Consider the following 17,969-nt stretch of genomic DNA (forward strand, 5'->3'; position numbering starts at 1 on the left):
CAGGGAGCCCGATGCGGGGCTCGATCCCAGGATCCTGGGATCATGACTCGAGCCGAAGGCAGGTGCTTAACCGACTGAGCCATCCAGGTATCCCAGTATAAGGGCTTTTTTTTTTTTTTTTTTTTTTTTTTTAATTTAAGATTTTTATTTATTTCGGGGCGCCTGGGTGGCTCATTCGTTAAGCGTCTGCCTTCAGCTCAGGTCATGATCCCAGGGTCCTGGGATCGAGCCCCGCATCGGGCTCCCTGCTCCACGGGAAGCCTGCTTCTCCCTCTCCCACTCCCCCTGCTTGTGTTCCCTCTCTCGCTGTGTCTCTCTCTGTCAAAGAAATAAATAAAATCTTTAAAAAAAAAAAAAAGATTTTTATTTATTTCTTTGACAGAGAGAGCACAAGCAGGGGGAGCGGCAGAGGGAAAAGTAGGCTCCCTGCTGAGCAGGGGGCCGATGCAGGGCTTGATCCCAGGAACCTGGGATCAGGACCTGAACTGAAGGCAGATGCTTAACCGACTGAGCCACCCAGGCACCCCAAGGACTTCTAATGATAGTTTTATTTGGGCTGACTATAAAAATAACAGAAAAACCCAAGTAGGGCTTAATATAGGTTATATTTTGTATTCTTCAGATATTATTAAATTATTACAAGAACCCTATTACGTATTTAATATTATTAGCCATATTTTACAGATGAAGAAACTGAGGTACAGAGCAATTTAGTGACTTGCTGACAGAGATGGATTCATACGTAAGCAATCTGGCTCCAGAGTCAGCACTTTTAGCCACTAAGCTGGATTGACTCTATGAATAATGTAGAATTCTTTTATACATCTAATTGGGTTCTCAATCTGTAGCATGAGCCTGGTCCTTATCTTAGCTTGTTATTAAATCTGAAGATTTTCTAACAATCCAGTGAGAATGTATGCAGAATTTCCTGCATGTCTTTTTTTTTTAAGATTTTATTTATTTATTTTGACAGAGAGACACAGAGAGAGGAACACAAGCAGAGGGAGTGGGAGAGGGAGAAGCATGCTCCCCACAGAGCAGGGAGCCCGATGCGGGGCTCGATCCCAGGACCCTGGGATCATGACCTGAGCCGAAGGCAGATGCTTAACGACTGAGCCACCCAGGCACCTCTGCATGTTTTTTAAAATGTTATTTTCCTTAAGTCATATGAGGGCATTATTTATTTTTTTGCCATGCTTTGGTTTTTGTTTTTTAAAAATTGTATAGCTGATATCATGTTTTCTTTAGATTGATTTCTTCTTTCTACTAAGACTGATTTTTAATTAAAAATTTAATTAAATAAAATTTAATTTTATTTAATATAAATAAAATGACCCATAATAGTATTTGCTGAGATGAGCCACTAGTAAATTTTATTGTGGTCTTGTGTAGCATTTCTTAGGATAAAATCTACAACATTGGTTTAACCAGCTCTGTTCTGCCTGTTGTTTTTGTCTGGCTCAGGAGCTAAGAATGATTTTTACATTTTTAAATAGTTGGAGAAAATCAAAAGAATAATATTTTATGATACGTGAAAATTATATGAAATTCACATTTCTCTGTCCATAAATAAGGTTTTACTGGAACATAGCCATACTCATTCATAGACTGCTTTTATGCTACAACAGCTAAATTAAATAGTTGCTACAGACAGTATGCCCTGTAGAACTTAAAATATTTGCTATCAGGCCTTTTACAGAAAAAGTTGCCAACCCCTGTTCTCGATAATTTACTTACTTACCCTGGCTGCTGTTTCTTGTATTACTTCCCTTCACTAGAGTGTAAGCTCCATAAAGGCAGCGACTTTGTTTTGCTCACTGATGTATCTATCCCGAGTACCAGGAGCAGCCCAGCTTATAATAGCTGCTCATTAAATATTTGAATAAACAATGCATGAATTTATAAAAACGAATGATTAATTTTCAAAATGGTGAGAGCTAATGTTTATTAAGCACCAATTCATTTTAATTTCACAGCAACCATGTAAATAAAGCACAGATGTTGTTCTTATTCTCATTTAGCACCAAGAAGAAAAACTAAGACATTGAAGGAGAAAAGTAACTTACCAGGGTTACACAGCTAAGTAAATGATAGAACTGGGATTTGATCCTAGAGACTCTGGTCCGGATTCCTGTAAATGACTCTTTTTTTTTTTTTTTTAAAGATTTTATTTATTTATTTGACGGAGAAAGACACAGCAAGAGAGGGAACACAAACGGGGAGTGGGAGAGGGAGAAGCAGACTCCCTGCTGAGCAGGGAGCCCGATGCGGGACTCGATCCCGGGACTCCAGGATCATGACCTGAGCTGAAGGCAGTCGCTTAACCAACTGAGCCACCCAGGCGCCCAGCCTGTAAATGACTCTTAATACCTAATCCATAGTGTGTTTTCCATAAGATACTTAGTTAATTCTGCTCTGTATAATGGAATAGTTCCGCTTTAGGAGTCCACCATCTTTTCTGATGCTTTGTCCTAAGCCTGCTACTCCTGCTGAGAACAGGCAATTAAGACAGCTTAGAGTCTACTCCATTTTAAGGAATACTGGATCAGACTTGACAAACCAAGTCTAGAAGTGTGGTGTTAGTAGCTTCTTCCCCTCCATTTACGGTCTGTGTTTTTTTTTTTAAAGATTTTATTTATTTATTTGAGCCTGAGAGAATGAGAGAGAGCACATGAGAGGGGGGAGGGTCAGAGGGAGAAGCAGACTCCCTGCCTAGCAGGGAGCCCGATGCGGGACTCGATCCAGGGACTCCAGGATCATGACCCGAGCCGAAGGCAGTCGCTTAACCAACTGAGCCACCCAGGCGCCCACGGTCTGTGTTTTTAATGTAATCAGATTTTCCCTCTTAAAATGAATTTTGAAACTTGAGTTGTTATAATAGAAAGTAGATTTAATATGGCAGTGGAGGTAATGGAGGATTTGAATATTATTTTGAGCTTTGATTTGAATCAAGTTTCTTGATAAGATATATGCATTTAAACATGAGAATTTAATTGCCATTAAATGTAAAAAATTAAAATTACATCTGAATAGTCATTTTCTTTGGTTGAATAGAATTAAAGAAAATGACCGTATATATATTTCTTTGTATTCATTGATTTGTAGCTTTCCTTCAAGTCCTTTTACTTTCTCATGTGCTGATGTACTAGGTTTCCATGTTGTACTGTTACAATGCCTCTACCTCAGAAAAGTACATGAGTTCTTAAATAAGCTGCTGTTTATCCCATTTTTCTTTTCTTTATTTTTTTTTTTTAAAGATTTTATTTATTTATTCATGAGAGACAGAGACAGAGAGAGGCAGAGGGAGAAGCAGGCTCCCAAGGAGCAGAGAGCCCGATGCGGGACTTGATCCCAGGACCCTGGGATCATGACCTGAGCTGAAGGCAGACGCTTAACCATCTGAGCCACCTAGGCGCCCCTTATCCCATTTTTCTTAAGGAAAAAACCCCAAAACCAGTTCCCCTGAAATCATCTAGTAATAGTCTTCTAATAACTCAATATTTTATAATTATTTCTGGAACAGATCAGACTCATCTTGATATTAAAGTTTAAACAAACTATAATAGAATATTTTTTTTTTTTAAGATTTTATTTATTTGACAGAGAGAGACAACAGCGAGAGAGGGAACAAAAGCCCGGGAAGTGGGAGAGGGAGAAGCAGGCTTCCCGCAGAGCAGGGAGCCCGATGCGATCCCAGGACCCTGGGATCATGACCTGAGCTGAAGGCAAATGCTTAACAGACTGAGCCACCCAGGTGCCCCTAATGGACTATTTTTTTTTTTTTTAAAGATTTTATTTATTTATTTGAGAGAGAGAATGAGACAGAAAGAGCATGAGAGGGTCAGAGGGAGAAGCAGACTCCCCGCCGAGCAGGGAGCCCGAGTGGGACTCGATCCCAGGACTCCAGGATCATGACCCGAGCCGAAGGCAGTCGCTTAACCAACTGAGCCACCCAGGCGCCCCTAATGGAGTATTTTTTAATTTTTACATTGTAAAAGTAGTATAATAGCATAAAGAACATTTGAACAAAGATAAAAACACTTACAACGTTATCCTAACATAACTATTTTAAAATTTCATACAACTTTATAGAGTATCTGTATTTTTAGTATGTATATAGAGTAACAGAATTTTAGGTTTGGAGGGAGTCGGTCTAATCCCTTTTATTTAAAGAAATTATGTGATGTGTTGGTGCATGCATCATTTAACTGTATCATCAAGCCCTTCAGAATGCAAACCAGTATCCTGCTGACCTAGTGTACTTTTATTACATCATTATAATTTGTTAATTTATGAATTTCCCGTATTTGTACTTGAGCCAAGTGTAAGGGAGGTATTCTGCTATGTACAAAACTAAATAGGAATGCATTTGAATATTTTTTATTGGTGCATATTTACATATATTTATTATGCCTTTCTTTTTAAATTTTTTTCAGCTTTCTAAAACAAACTTTTCCAACAACAATGATTTCCGTGCTCTTCTGCAGTCTCTGTATGCTACTTTTAAGGAGTTCAAAATGCATGAGCAGATCGAAAACGAATACATTATTGGTTTGCTTCAACAACGCAGCCAGACCATTTATAATGTACATTCTGACAATAAACTCTCTGAGATGCTTAGCCTCTTTGAAAAGGGACTGAAGAATGTTAAGGTGAGTTACAAAAATGGGTATTTATCACAATTTGTGTCATTTGCTGGTATGTCAGCAAAAAGTGTTAGCATTTTATAGTAAATGATGTTATGTTATAGAAAAAATATTCTGATACTTGTTAAAGGCAGTAAGGAAGACTTTATTTGGGGGATTACTACATTGAGGTTTTGCAGTAGGGGTGAGAGATTGGACTCTCAACTCTGAATATATCAAGGATAGCTGAGGATTTATAGCCAAGGAGCAGAGTGGGGGTCAGGAAAATTACTAAGAGGAAACATCAAGGCTAGGGAGAATCTTGCTAGACTGACTCAAGAGGGTTTTTGCTGAAGGCAGACCAGGGTGATAAGATATTGAGAGTGGATAGATACTGAGGATGATCAGATGCCAAGGGTAGAGGGATTTTTGCTAAACTGACTCAGAATGACTTTAGCTAAAACTGGACTAAGTGGGCCAAGGACAGAGCTCAAGGTTGAGGCCTAGTTGAGAAGAGTGCTCAGAGGAGCCTGTCTCAGATTGATGAGAATCTTTGTGAGTTACTTCTTCATTACCGTATATAAAATTTTATAGTGAATGCTCCTCCCCAAATTAAAGTTGTTTTTGTAAGTTGAAATTTTAATTACCATAAAATTTTTACTTTCTGGTAATATTTACTCAACTCCTGAAAGAAAGCTATAATAAATGCAGTTATTGGTGACTAAAGTGACTAAAGGTGAGATTGAGTGAATACTTTTATTTTATAAATTCTATTTATTTAAAAATTGAATGTTAGCTGTAATGTTTACTGTCTTTCCTTTTTCCATATTTTAGGGTGCAGGGATTGTTAAACAGGACAATTTTTTTTTTTTTTTAAAGATTTATTTATTTGAGAGAGAGAATGAGAGACAGAGAGCATGAGAGGGAGGAGGGTCAGAGGGAGAAGCAGACTCCCTGCCGAGCAGGGAGCCCGATGCGGGACTCGATCCCGGGACTCCAGGATCATGACCTGAGCCGAAGGCAGTCGCTTAACCAACTGAGCCACCCAGGCGCCCTAAACAGGACAATTTTTAATTGTATAACATAGAATTAGCCATATTTGAGTGTAGTTTAGGATAATGATATAGAAAGATTTTCCTTTTAATTATATTTACATATTGTTAGAAATTTGAAATTTGATCTTCATTTACAGTCTCCCTTCTGGCTTGGTGAAACATGGACGTAAGTTGCAACTGTGTCAAACCACCACACACCTTTCACTTACAGATTTGTGTTCTAGAAAGACTTTTACAGCAAGGAGGAGGATGGGTTGAAGGGAAAGAAAAGACTGAAGCAGGAAGACTGTTCTCAAAAATATTGAAATAGTGTCTGGAAGAAGACACAGTAACTCCTTGGTGGAGAAGTGGGCAATTGGGTGAGGGTAGGGTACTGGGTAGTGATGGAAGGGAGATTTACTTTTTTTGAATACTTCTTTGTACTCTTTCAGTTTTATATCATGTTCATGTATTCCTATTTAAATAAAATGATTAAGATCTGAACTAAAGTAGTAGCCAGTGGAGATAGAGGGAAGGGGACAGACTTGAGAATTATATAGGACATAAAATTGATAGCATGTAGGGTGTGCATATAAAGGAAAAAGGAAAACAGAAAGAGAAAGGAAATAAGAATGAGAATTGAGCCTAAATTTCTAGGGAATATAGAAAAGGCTTGGGGAATAAAAAGATCCATTTTGGACATGTTGAGTTTGAACTGCTTGTGCAGGCCAGGTGGGCATTTATTAATAGGAGGAGGTGTAGATGGGCTTCAGGATCAGAAGAGTAATTTGATTTGGAAAAGCAAATTTGATCATTCTTAGCATGTGAAGTGGAAATGGAAACCACTTGGGATGCTTAGGGAAAATGTGTAAAATCTTCAGAGAATAGGACATTGGATGGAATATTAAGAAGCAGTTGAATAAATTAGTACAAAAAGGAGGAGACTACAGAAGACTTAGCAGGGATAAAATATTCCGATATTTTAAAAGTTTCATTATTTTGTAAAATTCCATGTTTTAAGTTGAGAGGGTTGATGTAGAAGTGATAGCTGTTACAGGGAGGAGATGGCATCTTAGTTCATGTGAGAAAACCTTTTAGCTATTGTCCAGAATTAGACTGATTTACTTCAGGATGTCATGAGCCCCTTATCTTTGGAAGTATGTTGATACCTGGCCTTTTGAAGTAGACATGGTCTTCTCTCAGTGTAACGTAACAGACGTTGTGGATTGTGTAGTGGAGGGTACATTGGATGAGTATGAAGGGACTCTGGTGATCGAGTCCACTAGGCTCTTGAGGACTGCTCAGACATAGATTAAGAAAACTGAAACAGAGAGATTATTATAAATGTATACATTAGAAATCAATAGAAGTTTTGAGCAAATACTTGCTATTTTTAGACTTTTTATGACATTTTGAAGTATGAGATCACATTACTGAATGAAATCAAGGTTCCTTTGCAAGATATTTTAAGGACATCTTTTATGCTTCAAAAAATACAGAGACCACTTTGCTATTTGTCAATCTATTTTTTTCCTGAGGTTTTATGTTGTATTTTAAACTTACTTCCTATGATCAGTATAATATAAATAAGGAAGCAAAACTTATAGGATATAATTTTTTTTACGTTTCTAGAATGAATGTGAGCAGTTAAATTATGCAAAACAGCTAAAAGAGAGATTGGAGGCTTTTACAAGAGATTTTCTTCCTCACATGAAAGAGGAAGAGGAGGTAAGCATAATTTTTTCTCCCTTATGAGTTTGATTTATAAAATTTTTAAGATGTTGTTTTGCCTTTCATTCTTCAAAATAATGCATAGGAAGATAAGCCTCTGGTTCATTTTAGGAAAGGAAGAAAACCCCAAGAAAACATAAATTTTGTTACCTCAGAGAGGTTGTCACTGAATCAATGATTTAATTCATTTGCTCAACTAATATTTATTTTATTATTATGTAGATGGCACTGTATTGAATGTTAATAGCTCTTTATGTTACCTTAATTTCTTCTTAGAACCTTTAGAGGATTCTTGAAACTTTTTATTTATTTATTTATTTATTTTAATTTTTAATCTTTTTTTTTTTTTTAAGATTTTATTTATTTGAGAGAGAGAGAGAATGAGAGAGTCAGAGGGAGAAGCAGGGAGCCCGATGCGGAACTCGATCCCGGGACTCCAGGATCATGACCTGAGCCGAAGGCAGTCGCTTAACCAGCTGAGCCACCCAGGCGCCCCTCTTGAAACTTTTTAATGTTTTGTGTATTTTCATGCTAAGCTTAAAGAATTTTTAGTGTTCTTTTTTTTTTTGGTAGGGGATTTTGGTAATCAAATGGTAGTGTTAAATTTAACCAATTTTATTCCTAGTACACATGTATTAGGATATCACTGAGTGGATGAGCAAAAGATTTTCCCATTCTCTTCTTTCTCTAAAAGTGGGGTGAATATTAGGATTAGGGTAAAGAATAGAAAAGTTATTTTATGAGGAACTGGATTCTTGTTTACTTGTTAATCAGTTACTGTGATGATTATCACCTATGGCTTCACCTTATAATCAGATCTGTATTTAAAAAAACAAAACCAAACCCCACATTTCAGCTCTTTCCAAACTGATTAAATCAGAGATACTGGCCTAACTATATTTTAAAGGTCCCCAAGTCATTGTAATATGAAACCAGCATTGGAGCCACTGAGTTACTCGAGTAGTGTTTCTTAACCTGTGATGCACATCAAAATTATCTGTGGAACCAAAAAAAAAACAACAACTGTGGCTTCATTTCTTAAAGATTCTAATTCTATAAATTGGAGGTTGGGACTAAGCATCTGTTTCAAAGAAGAAATGTAGATAGTTCAAGGTCTCAGTAGAGCTCTGAGTTTTAGGGTTCTTAGTACACTGGGTACCTTTCTACCTTTCTTATATGATTTAGAGGTCCTACTGAGGTAGAGTTCAGTTGCTGGAGTAGCAAAAGGCAGTTAACTGACGTAAATGTCTAACCATATGAGACTGCTTAAGAGTGTTTGACAGCTTTGCACAGGAAAACCTTCTGCTTCTGATGCTTTTTAGTTACTTGGGATTTATTAGCCAGAGAAGTCATAGAAAGAAGGGTCTTTTTGGTGATATTTTTCTCTACGCTTTTTTGGATAAGCTGACTTGGTGGCAACAACCAAAATTTTTCTCTCTTGGAAATACGGGGTCATAATACTACAATTGAGCCATTAATTCAAAGGTGTAGGGTAAACAAAACTAGTTAAGCATCTTTCCTTATGAATGTTTCATTTAGGTTTTTCAGCCAATGTTAATGGAATATTTTACCTATGAAGAGCTTAAGGATATTAAGAAGAAAGTGATTGCACAACACTGCTCTCAGAAGGACACCGCGGAACTCCTTAGAGGTCTTAGCCTGTGGAATCAAGCTGAGGAGCGACAGAAGTTTTTTAAATATTGTGTGGATGAAAAGTCAGATAAAGGTGAGATTCATATGTTTAGATAGTGAGTGATTAAGTTCTGAAGCCATTTGCATCTTGTTGATAAGAACTTTAGATTTTGTTTGAAGACTAATTTAAGCCATTTCTTTTTTTTTTTTAAGATGTTTTTATTTATTTATTTGACAGAGAGAGACACAGTGAGAGAGGGAACACAAGCAGGGGGAGTGGGACAGGGAGAAGCAGGCTTCCTGCCGAGCAGGGAGCCCGATGCGGGGCTTGATCCAGGACCCTGGGATCATGACCCGAGCTGAAGGAGACGCTTAACGACTGAGCCACCCAGGCACCCCGCCATTTATTTTCTTTTTTCTTTTTCTTTTTCTTTTTTTTTATTTATTTGACAGAGAGACAGCCAGAGAGGGAACACAAGCTGGGGGAGTGGAAGAGGGAGAAGCAGGCTTCCCGCAGAGCAGGGAGCCCGATGCGGGGCTCGATCCCAGGACCCTGGGATCATGACCTGAGCCAAAGGCAGACGCTTAACAACTGAGCCACCCAGGTGCCCCTGAGCCATTTATTTTCAAGTGTACATTTAATTGAAGACAGTAATTTCTTTTTTTTTTTTTTTTTAAAGATTTTATTTATTTGAGAGAGAACAAGCGATGGGGAGGGACACAGTGTGGGGGGGCGGGAAGAGAGAGAGAGAAGCAGACTCCCCGCTGATCAGGAAGCCTGATGTGGGGCTCAATCCCAGGCCCCTGAGCTGAAGGCTGACACTTAACCAACTGAGCCACCCAGGCGCCCCGAAGACAGTGGTTTCTAAAAATTTGGTGTGATTTATGATAATTTAACATCCCATATGCAATGTAGTGTTGGGCCACGTGCAGTATAGTGTTTCTTAAAGGAACTTATGTAGTAATAATAATAATTATTATTATTTTGGTCAATCAGAATTATTGAACGCTATCATATACAGAGCACTTTTGCAGTATCATCCAACTTTCCTTTTTTTTCCCCTCCCATCATCCAGCTTTCTGAGCTCCATTGACCATAGTGACTGATTTTATCTTTCCTTGTTTTTTCCATCAGTCTTTAAAATCAGTTATGCTTATAGCTTTATTTCCATCCTTTTCCTTCTCTTAGCTTATATCCAGTAATATACGGGAGCAAGTATGAGAGGCATTGTTTTTCTATGTACAGTTACTTTGAGAAAACAAATGAGAAATGCGAATAAAGTATGCTTGCCTTTTTTCTTCATAGACTACTTCCTCATATTTATTATTGATCTTTGATAGCTTTGCCTTTTAAAACATCATTAAAGGGGTGCCTGGGTGGCTCAGTCGTTAAGCGTCTGCCTTGGGCTCAGGTCATGATCCTCAGGGTCCTGGGATCGAGCCCCGCATCGGGCTCCCTGCTCTGTGGGAAGCCTGCTTCTCCCTCTCCCACTTCCCCTGCTTGTGTTCCCTCTCTCGCTGTGTCTCTCTCTGTCAAATAAATAAATAAAAAATCTTTGAAAAAAAAAAAACCAAAAAACATCATTAAAGAAAATTGGCATCCTCAGGCTAGTAAAAATTACTTTTCTGCTTCTAGATGGGCAGTATCAGTGACATTCCTCTTAAAATAGCTTAAAATTCTTTGAAATTGGTCCTTTTCTTTTCATTTAACAAAGTAGGTGAGATGCATGTTGAAACAAAAATGTTTTTATAGGTGAACCTATAATTAAACCCATAAAGCTTGTGTGCTCCCTCTGAAATGCAGCTTGTGCCTTAGACACCAAGCCAAGACCTGTTGTGTCTAGTTTAATTGTAATTGTAACATGGGATTTAAAAGCATCAAACTTACTACATTTAGTTTTCCCACTCCTTCAAAGCAAATTATAGCTGTATTATGATTAAATATTTGCCATTTGAAAAGGGTTAGGTTAAAGTAATTTGATCATAGCATTTCTGTATTTAAGTTGCTTTGTGAGGGCAAATCAGATATACAGTGTACCTCAAATTCTTTGCAGTCCTTATTGATGAATCTCTTGTAGTTTGTAGTCTGTATTGTAGCACTTCATTTGCATTTTTTTGAAAATTGCTAATGAAGTAATTCATTATAGGAAATTGGACATTCAATGACTTTTTTTTTTTTTTTTAAGATTTTATTTATTTGACAGAGAGACATAGTGAGAGAGGGAACACAAGCAGGGGGAATGGGAGAGGGAGAAGCAGGCTTCCGCTGAGCAGGGAGCACGATGCAGGGCTCAATCCCAGGACCCTAGGATCATGACCTGAGCCGAAGGCAGACGCTTAACGACTGAGCCACCCAGGTGCCCCTCAATGACTGTTTTTTAAAATAATTGCTGACAAAAGACTGCTGATAAATGTACACCAACATTAGAAATGTTTACATGGTCTCAACTGGCTCACAAATAGTAGTGGGTTTGGCCACCTGTGGTTACAGAAGTTAGATTTCACAGACCTCTTATACCAAATGTGAAAATCAGAGAGGGAGCACAAGGGAAATATTGACAGGAGTCCCAATACATGAATGGAACGTGTTGTGAGATTTGTGTGTGTCATTAAAAATGCCTTGGAGATCTCATAATCTGGCCGACTCTACACTTGAAGCTGTATAACCTGCTGGGTTCCTTTTTCAAATGATGCTTCTTATGCTACAAAGTGAGTATTGTTTTTTCTGTGACGCCTTTGTAAGAGGAAGTCAATTCTGTGTTCATTATTGTAGCTCCCACTGATGAAGTATGATTTGGGCCATGATAGTTTAACCCTACGGGTTCTTAACAAGTTGAACATCCCCATGTTACCACTAATCCATGTTATTTCCTTTTCACATCTTGAAAGCAGGAAGGAGTGGACTTTAGGCACTGGATTTTATTTATAGAAATGTGATTGTAATTTCTTACTGCATTTGTTCTTACAGCCTATAATGTTAAAGTTTTTCTTTTTTTTTATTTCAGAAGCGGAAGTGTCAGAACAATCCACAGGTGTAACCCATCTTCCTCCTGAGGTAATGCTGTCAATTTTCAGTTATCTTAATCCTCAAGAATTGTGTCGATGCAGTCAAGTAAGCACTAAATGGTCTCAGCTCGCAAAAACTGGATCGCTTTGGAAACATCTTTATCCTGTTCATTGGGCTAGAGGTAGGTAAATGAGACTTTTAGTTGTTTTAAAAATTACTTCAGTCTATTTTTTAAAATGATTACTTGTAGACCTTAATAAGCAGGGTCAGGGAGGGAAATTCTGAGAGGTCAACCAAAAAGTAGATTTCACAGTTAGATGATGTGTTTTTTGTAAACACTTTTGAAAAACTAGCAATGCTGAAGTATTCGTGGGTGATTTATGTGATGTGCGCAATTTCTTTTAAGATAATTAAGAAAAAAATAGGGGAGAGAATGCAAAATAATTGGCAAAATGTTGATAATTGTTGAAGATAAGTGATGAGGTCATGGGTATTCATTATGCTACTTATTAAATGCTACTTCTACTTTTGCCTGTATTTGGAGTTAAAATGAAATTAATAGGTTGTCAGAACAGCTTTAAATAATTAGATTATTTAAAAATATAGAATAAATTCTTTTTTTTTTTTTAAAGATTTTATTTATTTGACAGAGAGAGACACAGCGAGAGAGGGAACACAAGCAGGGGGAGTGGGAGAGGGAGAAGCAGGCTTCCTGTGGAGCAGGGAGCGCGATGTGGGACTCGATCCCAGGACCCTGGGATCCTGACCTGAGCCGAAGGCAGTCGCTTGACCAACTGAGCCACCCAGGCGCCCAAAAATATAGAATAAATTCTATAAAATTTAAAGATGGGGCACCATTATGGCTGCCTTGGTAGTGGCTCAAAATAACTGAATCTGTTTTGTCTTTAGCATTTTTTTTTGTGATTGTAATGCCTCCTTCTAAATCACAATTTCATATTTATTTCATTGTGGTAAGTTACTTTACATGTAAACAAAGAAAATTTCCTTTTCATGAGCATATAGTGCAGCCATGGAGTAAAAGCAAGTAATATGGCATACGTTTTTCTATATGAAACTGAATTAAAAGTTTCTTCTAAGTGACTGTTTTAACTTCACATTTAAATTAAATGTTTTTGTTTTCTATAATTTGTCACTTTGACATGGAGATATATATTTCTCACATAATTAAATTATAAATTGAATTTAAAAAATTAATTTTTATGTTAATATATAGCACCCTTAAAATAGCTGTTGTTAGATATTTATTTTTTGAGCAAAGCTATTTGAAGTATTGGGTAGACTTATTAAATGATTAGAATTATTACTTTATGTAGAATAAATTTTCCTATTGTAGTAAAATGAAACATTGAGAAGGCAAATATGGATATATTTAATACTTTTTTGTTTAGCGATATTTTTAACTATTAATAACTAATTAATAGGGCTTAATACATAATTAGGTACTATTTGATGTAAAGATCAAATGTAAAAATGCTGTACAAGACTTCTGTGACCTTACGCAGATCTTGGAGTCAGACGCGCTACTGTTGCGCCGCGAGGTCGGCCAACCTTAACCAGATCTTAACTGCTTCTCTATTTTGTTTTTTATATGTTTAAACAAAAAGTTTCAATAAAATCTTTTTTTTTTTAAATTTATTTATGGTGTTTGTTTCCTTTTTTTTAAAATTTTTTTTTATTTTTTTAAATGTTTTATTTATTCATGAGAGTCAGAGAGAGAGAGGCAGAGGCAGAGGGAGAAGCAGGCTCCCCGCAGAGCTGGGAGCCCAATGTGGGACTCGATCCCAGGACCCTGGGACCATGACCTGAGCCGAAGGCAGACGCTTAACCATCTGAGCCACCCAGGCGCCCCTATGGTGCTTGTTTCTGGTGACTCTCAGTCAGAATTTATTTTACCACCATCCAGGGAACATTTTGAAATGTCTGTGAAGACATTTTTGTTTGTCCCATTTTGGGGGATTTTACAAGCCTCCAGTGAGTAGAGGCCAGGGTTGCTGCTAAACACTGTACTTCAGTGCACAGTACAGCTCCCCACAGCAAAGAATTACCCAGCCCGGAATGTCAGTACTGTTAAGATTGAGAAATTGTAATTTAGATGTAATACTAAGAGTTCAATAAATTAATTCCACGTTGTCTCTCACTTCACAATTGTGTAATTTAATTGCAGTATATTCTCCAGGATCTTTAAATTTATGATTTAGCTTTACCTTAATCTTTCCCCTTTGACTGTGTTCCTACCTTTGCTGAATTGCCGACTATTCACTACTGAGCAGAAAGTCTTTGCTTACTTTTGTTTATTAGCTATCATCATTTGGAGGGTATTGCTGGTGCCAGTGTGAAGCCACAGTAGGGGAAAAAGGTTAAGTTCTTTTCAATGATTTCTAAAATTGCATGTAAGACTATTGATAATTACTTTTCATAATTCTTTTTTGTATGTCTGAAATTCCTTTGCATATTAAGTGTAATTTTTAAACCATAATTGAACATTTCTAACAATTGCTGGCCCATTGCTTAGAGCTCAAGTATTTTCTGTGTGCAGAGATTTTTATTGTAAAGAGGTAATTTTTTTTTTTTTTTTGGTAATGGTAGCCAGTCTAATCTTATTTTGTTCCTCTTTATTTATTTGTTGAGTAGGTGACTGGTATAGTGGTCCAGCAACTGAACTTGATACTGAACCTGATGAGGAATGGGTGAAAAACAGAAAAGATGAAAGTCGTGCTTTTCAGGAGTGGGATGAAGATGCTGATATAGATGAATCTGGTAAGCTGTGTTTGGAATTAAAATTAGTACATGGTTCTTTAGTAATTAATATTATATTTAACAGTTAAGTGCTTATAAATTATTAGGTGTTAAAATTACAATTCTAAACAAATTGGAGTTTATAAGCCTGCTACTTTGTAAAACATTTTTTTTTTTAAAGATTTATTTATTTATTTGACAGAGACACTGAGAGAGGGAACACAAGCAGGGGGGAGTGGGAGAGGGAGAAGCAGGCTTCCCGCAGAGCAGGGAGACCCATGCGGGACTCGATCCCAGGACTCTGGGATCATGACCTGAGCCGAAGGCAGACGCTGAACAACTGAGCCACCCAGGCGCCCCAACTTTGTAAAATTTGAAAGAATAATAAACAAATTTAAAATTTATTCTGTTTAAGTATATATAGGGTTATTTCCCATCTGTTTTTATATTTAAATGCTTAAATCAAAAAATAATGTTTGTTCTCCTTATTGAAGTAATGTACATTCATCATAGCACTTTGCGGTTTACAGTGTGTTTTTTAGGACCATTTTATTTGATCAGTTCAGCAATATTTATTGAGTCATCGTGGCCCAGAGGAAGGAGCACGAAGCTGTTGAATCTGTTTATTCATTTGTAAACAGTCATACCACTTGCCTCACAATGTTGTTGTGGAATTAAGAAGTAATGTATATGTGAAAATTCTCCGTAAATGACGAGGGATTATAATAACTAGTGTAGCTGTTCTGTAAGCACTGTGGGAGAATTGAAGGGTGACTAAGACTTTATCCCTACCCTTAAAGAACTCATATGGGAGAGAATTTAGAATAGGTAATTCTTTTTTTTTTAAGATTTTATTTATTTATTTGAGACAGAGAGAATGAGAGAGAGAGAGAGAGCACATGAGAGAGGGGAGGGTCAGAGGGAGAAGCAGGCTCCTTGCCGAGCAGGGAGCCCGATGCGGGACTCGATCCCAGGACCCTGGGATCATGACCCGAACCGAAGGTAGATGTTTAACCATCTGAGCCACCCAGGCACCCTAAACAAGAAATTTAGGTAAATCTGTAAATATGGAACCATTAGTCACAAATTCAGAATTTTTCTTTTCATATTTCATTTCTTAGCCACACTCAGTTTTATTTTAAATGAGACTGTCTTAAAAATGATACTTTCTTAATTTATTCTGTTAAACTATTTTATGTTTAGAGACATTCAGATTAGGTCTTTAGGTAAGCATAATAATAATAGTGTCCTGAGAAAGGTGATACAATTATTAATTCATTCTTTTTAGTGTAGTTGGTGTATTTTTTTCCCTTATATCAAATTGGAGTTTGTAGTGTTTTTGTTGTGTTGGTTGTTAACAGGGTGGCATCCTATTGTAAACATCTAAGCTCTACAGAAGTTATTAAGCAAAAATCAAAAGCCATGCTTCTTAAAAATTCTAAGGTACTTTTGTTTGATTCGTTATGACCAGGCTCACTCAATTGTTTTAAATCCCTTTTAGCTCTGTGTACCTTTTATTTTTCTAAAATAACAAATGATACTTTTTATCATAGTCATTTTTCTTTTAACATCCTGTATTTTCTTGAAGAGCTTCTACTATTCTTTTAAATATTCAGTTTTTTTTCCAAAACTTTTTCAAGTTCCTGAAACTGGAGTTATTTTTCTCTCTCTGCTATACTTCCTAATCACCTTCAACCTTGAAGCAAGTGAAAAAAAATCTTCCCTTCATTCTCATTATAAACTTTTTTTTTCCTTTTGTCTCTTTTTGGTTGATGTCAGACGTGTTAAATATTAAGTTCTGGTGAGTGAGACCTTGTCCATTGAAGTTGCTTTGCATACATAAGGGAGTTTAAGAATAGCATAAAGTATTAAAAAAAGAGAGAGAGAGGGAAAAGGCGGTGCCTGACTCTTGATCATAGCTTGGGTCTTGATTTCAGGGTCATGTGTTCAAGCCCTGCGTTGGGCTCCGCACTGGACATGGAGCCTACTTTAAAAAAAAAAAAAAAAAGAATAGCAAAAAGTATTTCATATTTAATGACTTGGTGATTCCTTGAGTAGCCTAGTTATAATTAGTGGTATCAAATTCTTAGATTTTTGAATTCATTTTACAGAAGAGTCTGCAGAGGAATCGATTGCTATCAGCATTGCACAAATGGAAAAACGTTTACTTCATGGCTTAATTCATAACATTCTGCCATATGTTGGAACTTCAGTAAAAACTATAGTATTAGCATACAGCTCTGCAGTTTCCAGCAAAATGGTATGTATAAATTAGCACTAGTTTGGGTATTAAGAAAAAGTAGCAGTGATCTAAATTTGTTTTACTTATTTCTGAATTTAATGAAGGAAAAAAAAAAAAGCTGTTTACCCATGAGAGTGTCTTCCCAAAGGCAGGCATGCACTGCTAACTTTTCATGCTATTTAATTTCAGTTTTCATAGTAATTTTGGTATAGGTACTGTCTACACGTTATAGAAAAGTAAACAGACTAGGAGACAAACAATTCAGTTTCACAGATACTGAGTTAAGTGATGAAACCCAGTTTTTTATGATTCCTTATATGTAAGGAGGCAAGTGAGATTAAATTAACTGTTTTACAAGTCTGTCTTGTAATGTCCTACATTAGAATCTCATTGGGTATTCCTTAAAAATGTAAATTTCCTGGGTCTAATCTCATGGTTATTAGAACAGATTCTCCAGAGTTTTAGTCCAGAATATAGTAAAACAGAATTGAAGTGATGTTTACATGCCCAAAAGCTTGAGAACCACTGGCTTATGTTATTTACTAAAAGTTGTATCTTTCTTAATCCACCCTCCCCACCTTAGGTTAGGCAGATATTAGAACTTTGTCCTAACTTGGAGCATCTGGATCTGACCCAGACTGACATTTCAGATTCTGCGTTTGACAGGTTAGTTATTTTTGAATATTTCAGTATTATAATTTATTTCTACCTATGAATTAGTAGAATTGTTCTGTAGTTCGTTTCCATAATTACAGTTTAATTGTATTATTTTTTTTACTTTCAGATCTCAGTCATGTATGACTATAACTTGATAATACCCTCCAGTTCTTTGCTTCTTTGTCCATAGGGTCCAGCTGATCCAGAAATTCAATTTGCATCATCCTGTCATCTTTATAATCCTGTTACTGTGTCTAGACCTTTGAGCCTTGCTGGGCAGTCAG

The 17,969-nt window shown here is 36.8% G+C and overlaps 1 protein-coding gene across 4 annotated transcripts in view; it reads left to right on the forward strand.

The window, feature by feature from the left end:
- FBXL5 (F-box and leucine rich repeat protein 5) overlaps positions 1 to 17,969 on the forward strand; it is a 53,106-nt gene that overhangs the window by 15,228 nt on the left and 19,909 nt on the right. For 2 of the 4 annotated variants that reach the window (XM_044913019.1, XM_044913018.1), the window contains exons 2-8: positions 4,488 to 4,652; positions 7,292 to 7,387; positions 8,930 to 9,116; positions 12,028 to 12,210; positions 14,682 to 14,807; positions 16,898 to 17,046; positions 17,612 to 17,694. In XM_044913019.1, the coding sequence (XP_044768954.1) occupies positions 4,518 to 4,652; positions 7,292 to 7,387; positions 8,930 to 9,116; positions 12,028 to 12,210; positions 14,682 to 14,807; positions 16,898 to 17,046; positions 17,612 to 17,694 (959 nt within the window). In that variant the 5' untranslated portion in view covers positions 4,488 to 4,517. Of the gene's footprint in view, positions 1 to 4,436; positions 4,653 to 7,291; positions 7,388 to 8,929; positions 9,117 to 12,027; positions 12,211 to 14,681; positions 14,808 to 16,897; positions 17,047 to 17,611; positions 17,695 to 17,969 lie in introns of all 4 variants that reach the window. The other 2 variants (XM_044913016.1, XM_044913017.1) reach the window with 2 other exon arrangements.

Source organism: Neomonachus schauinslandi, chromosome 2 (genome assembly GCF_002201575.2).
Source record: "Neomonachus schauinslandi chromosome 2, ASM220157v2, whole genome shotgun sequence".
In the NCBI taxonomy this organism is placed as follows: Eukaryota; Metazoa; Chordata; class Mammalia; order Carnivora; family Phocidae; genus Neomonachus; species Neomonachus schauinslandi.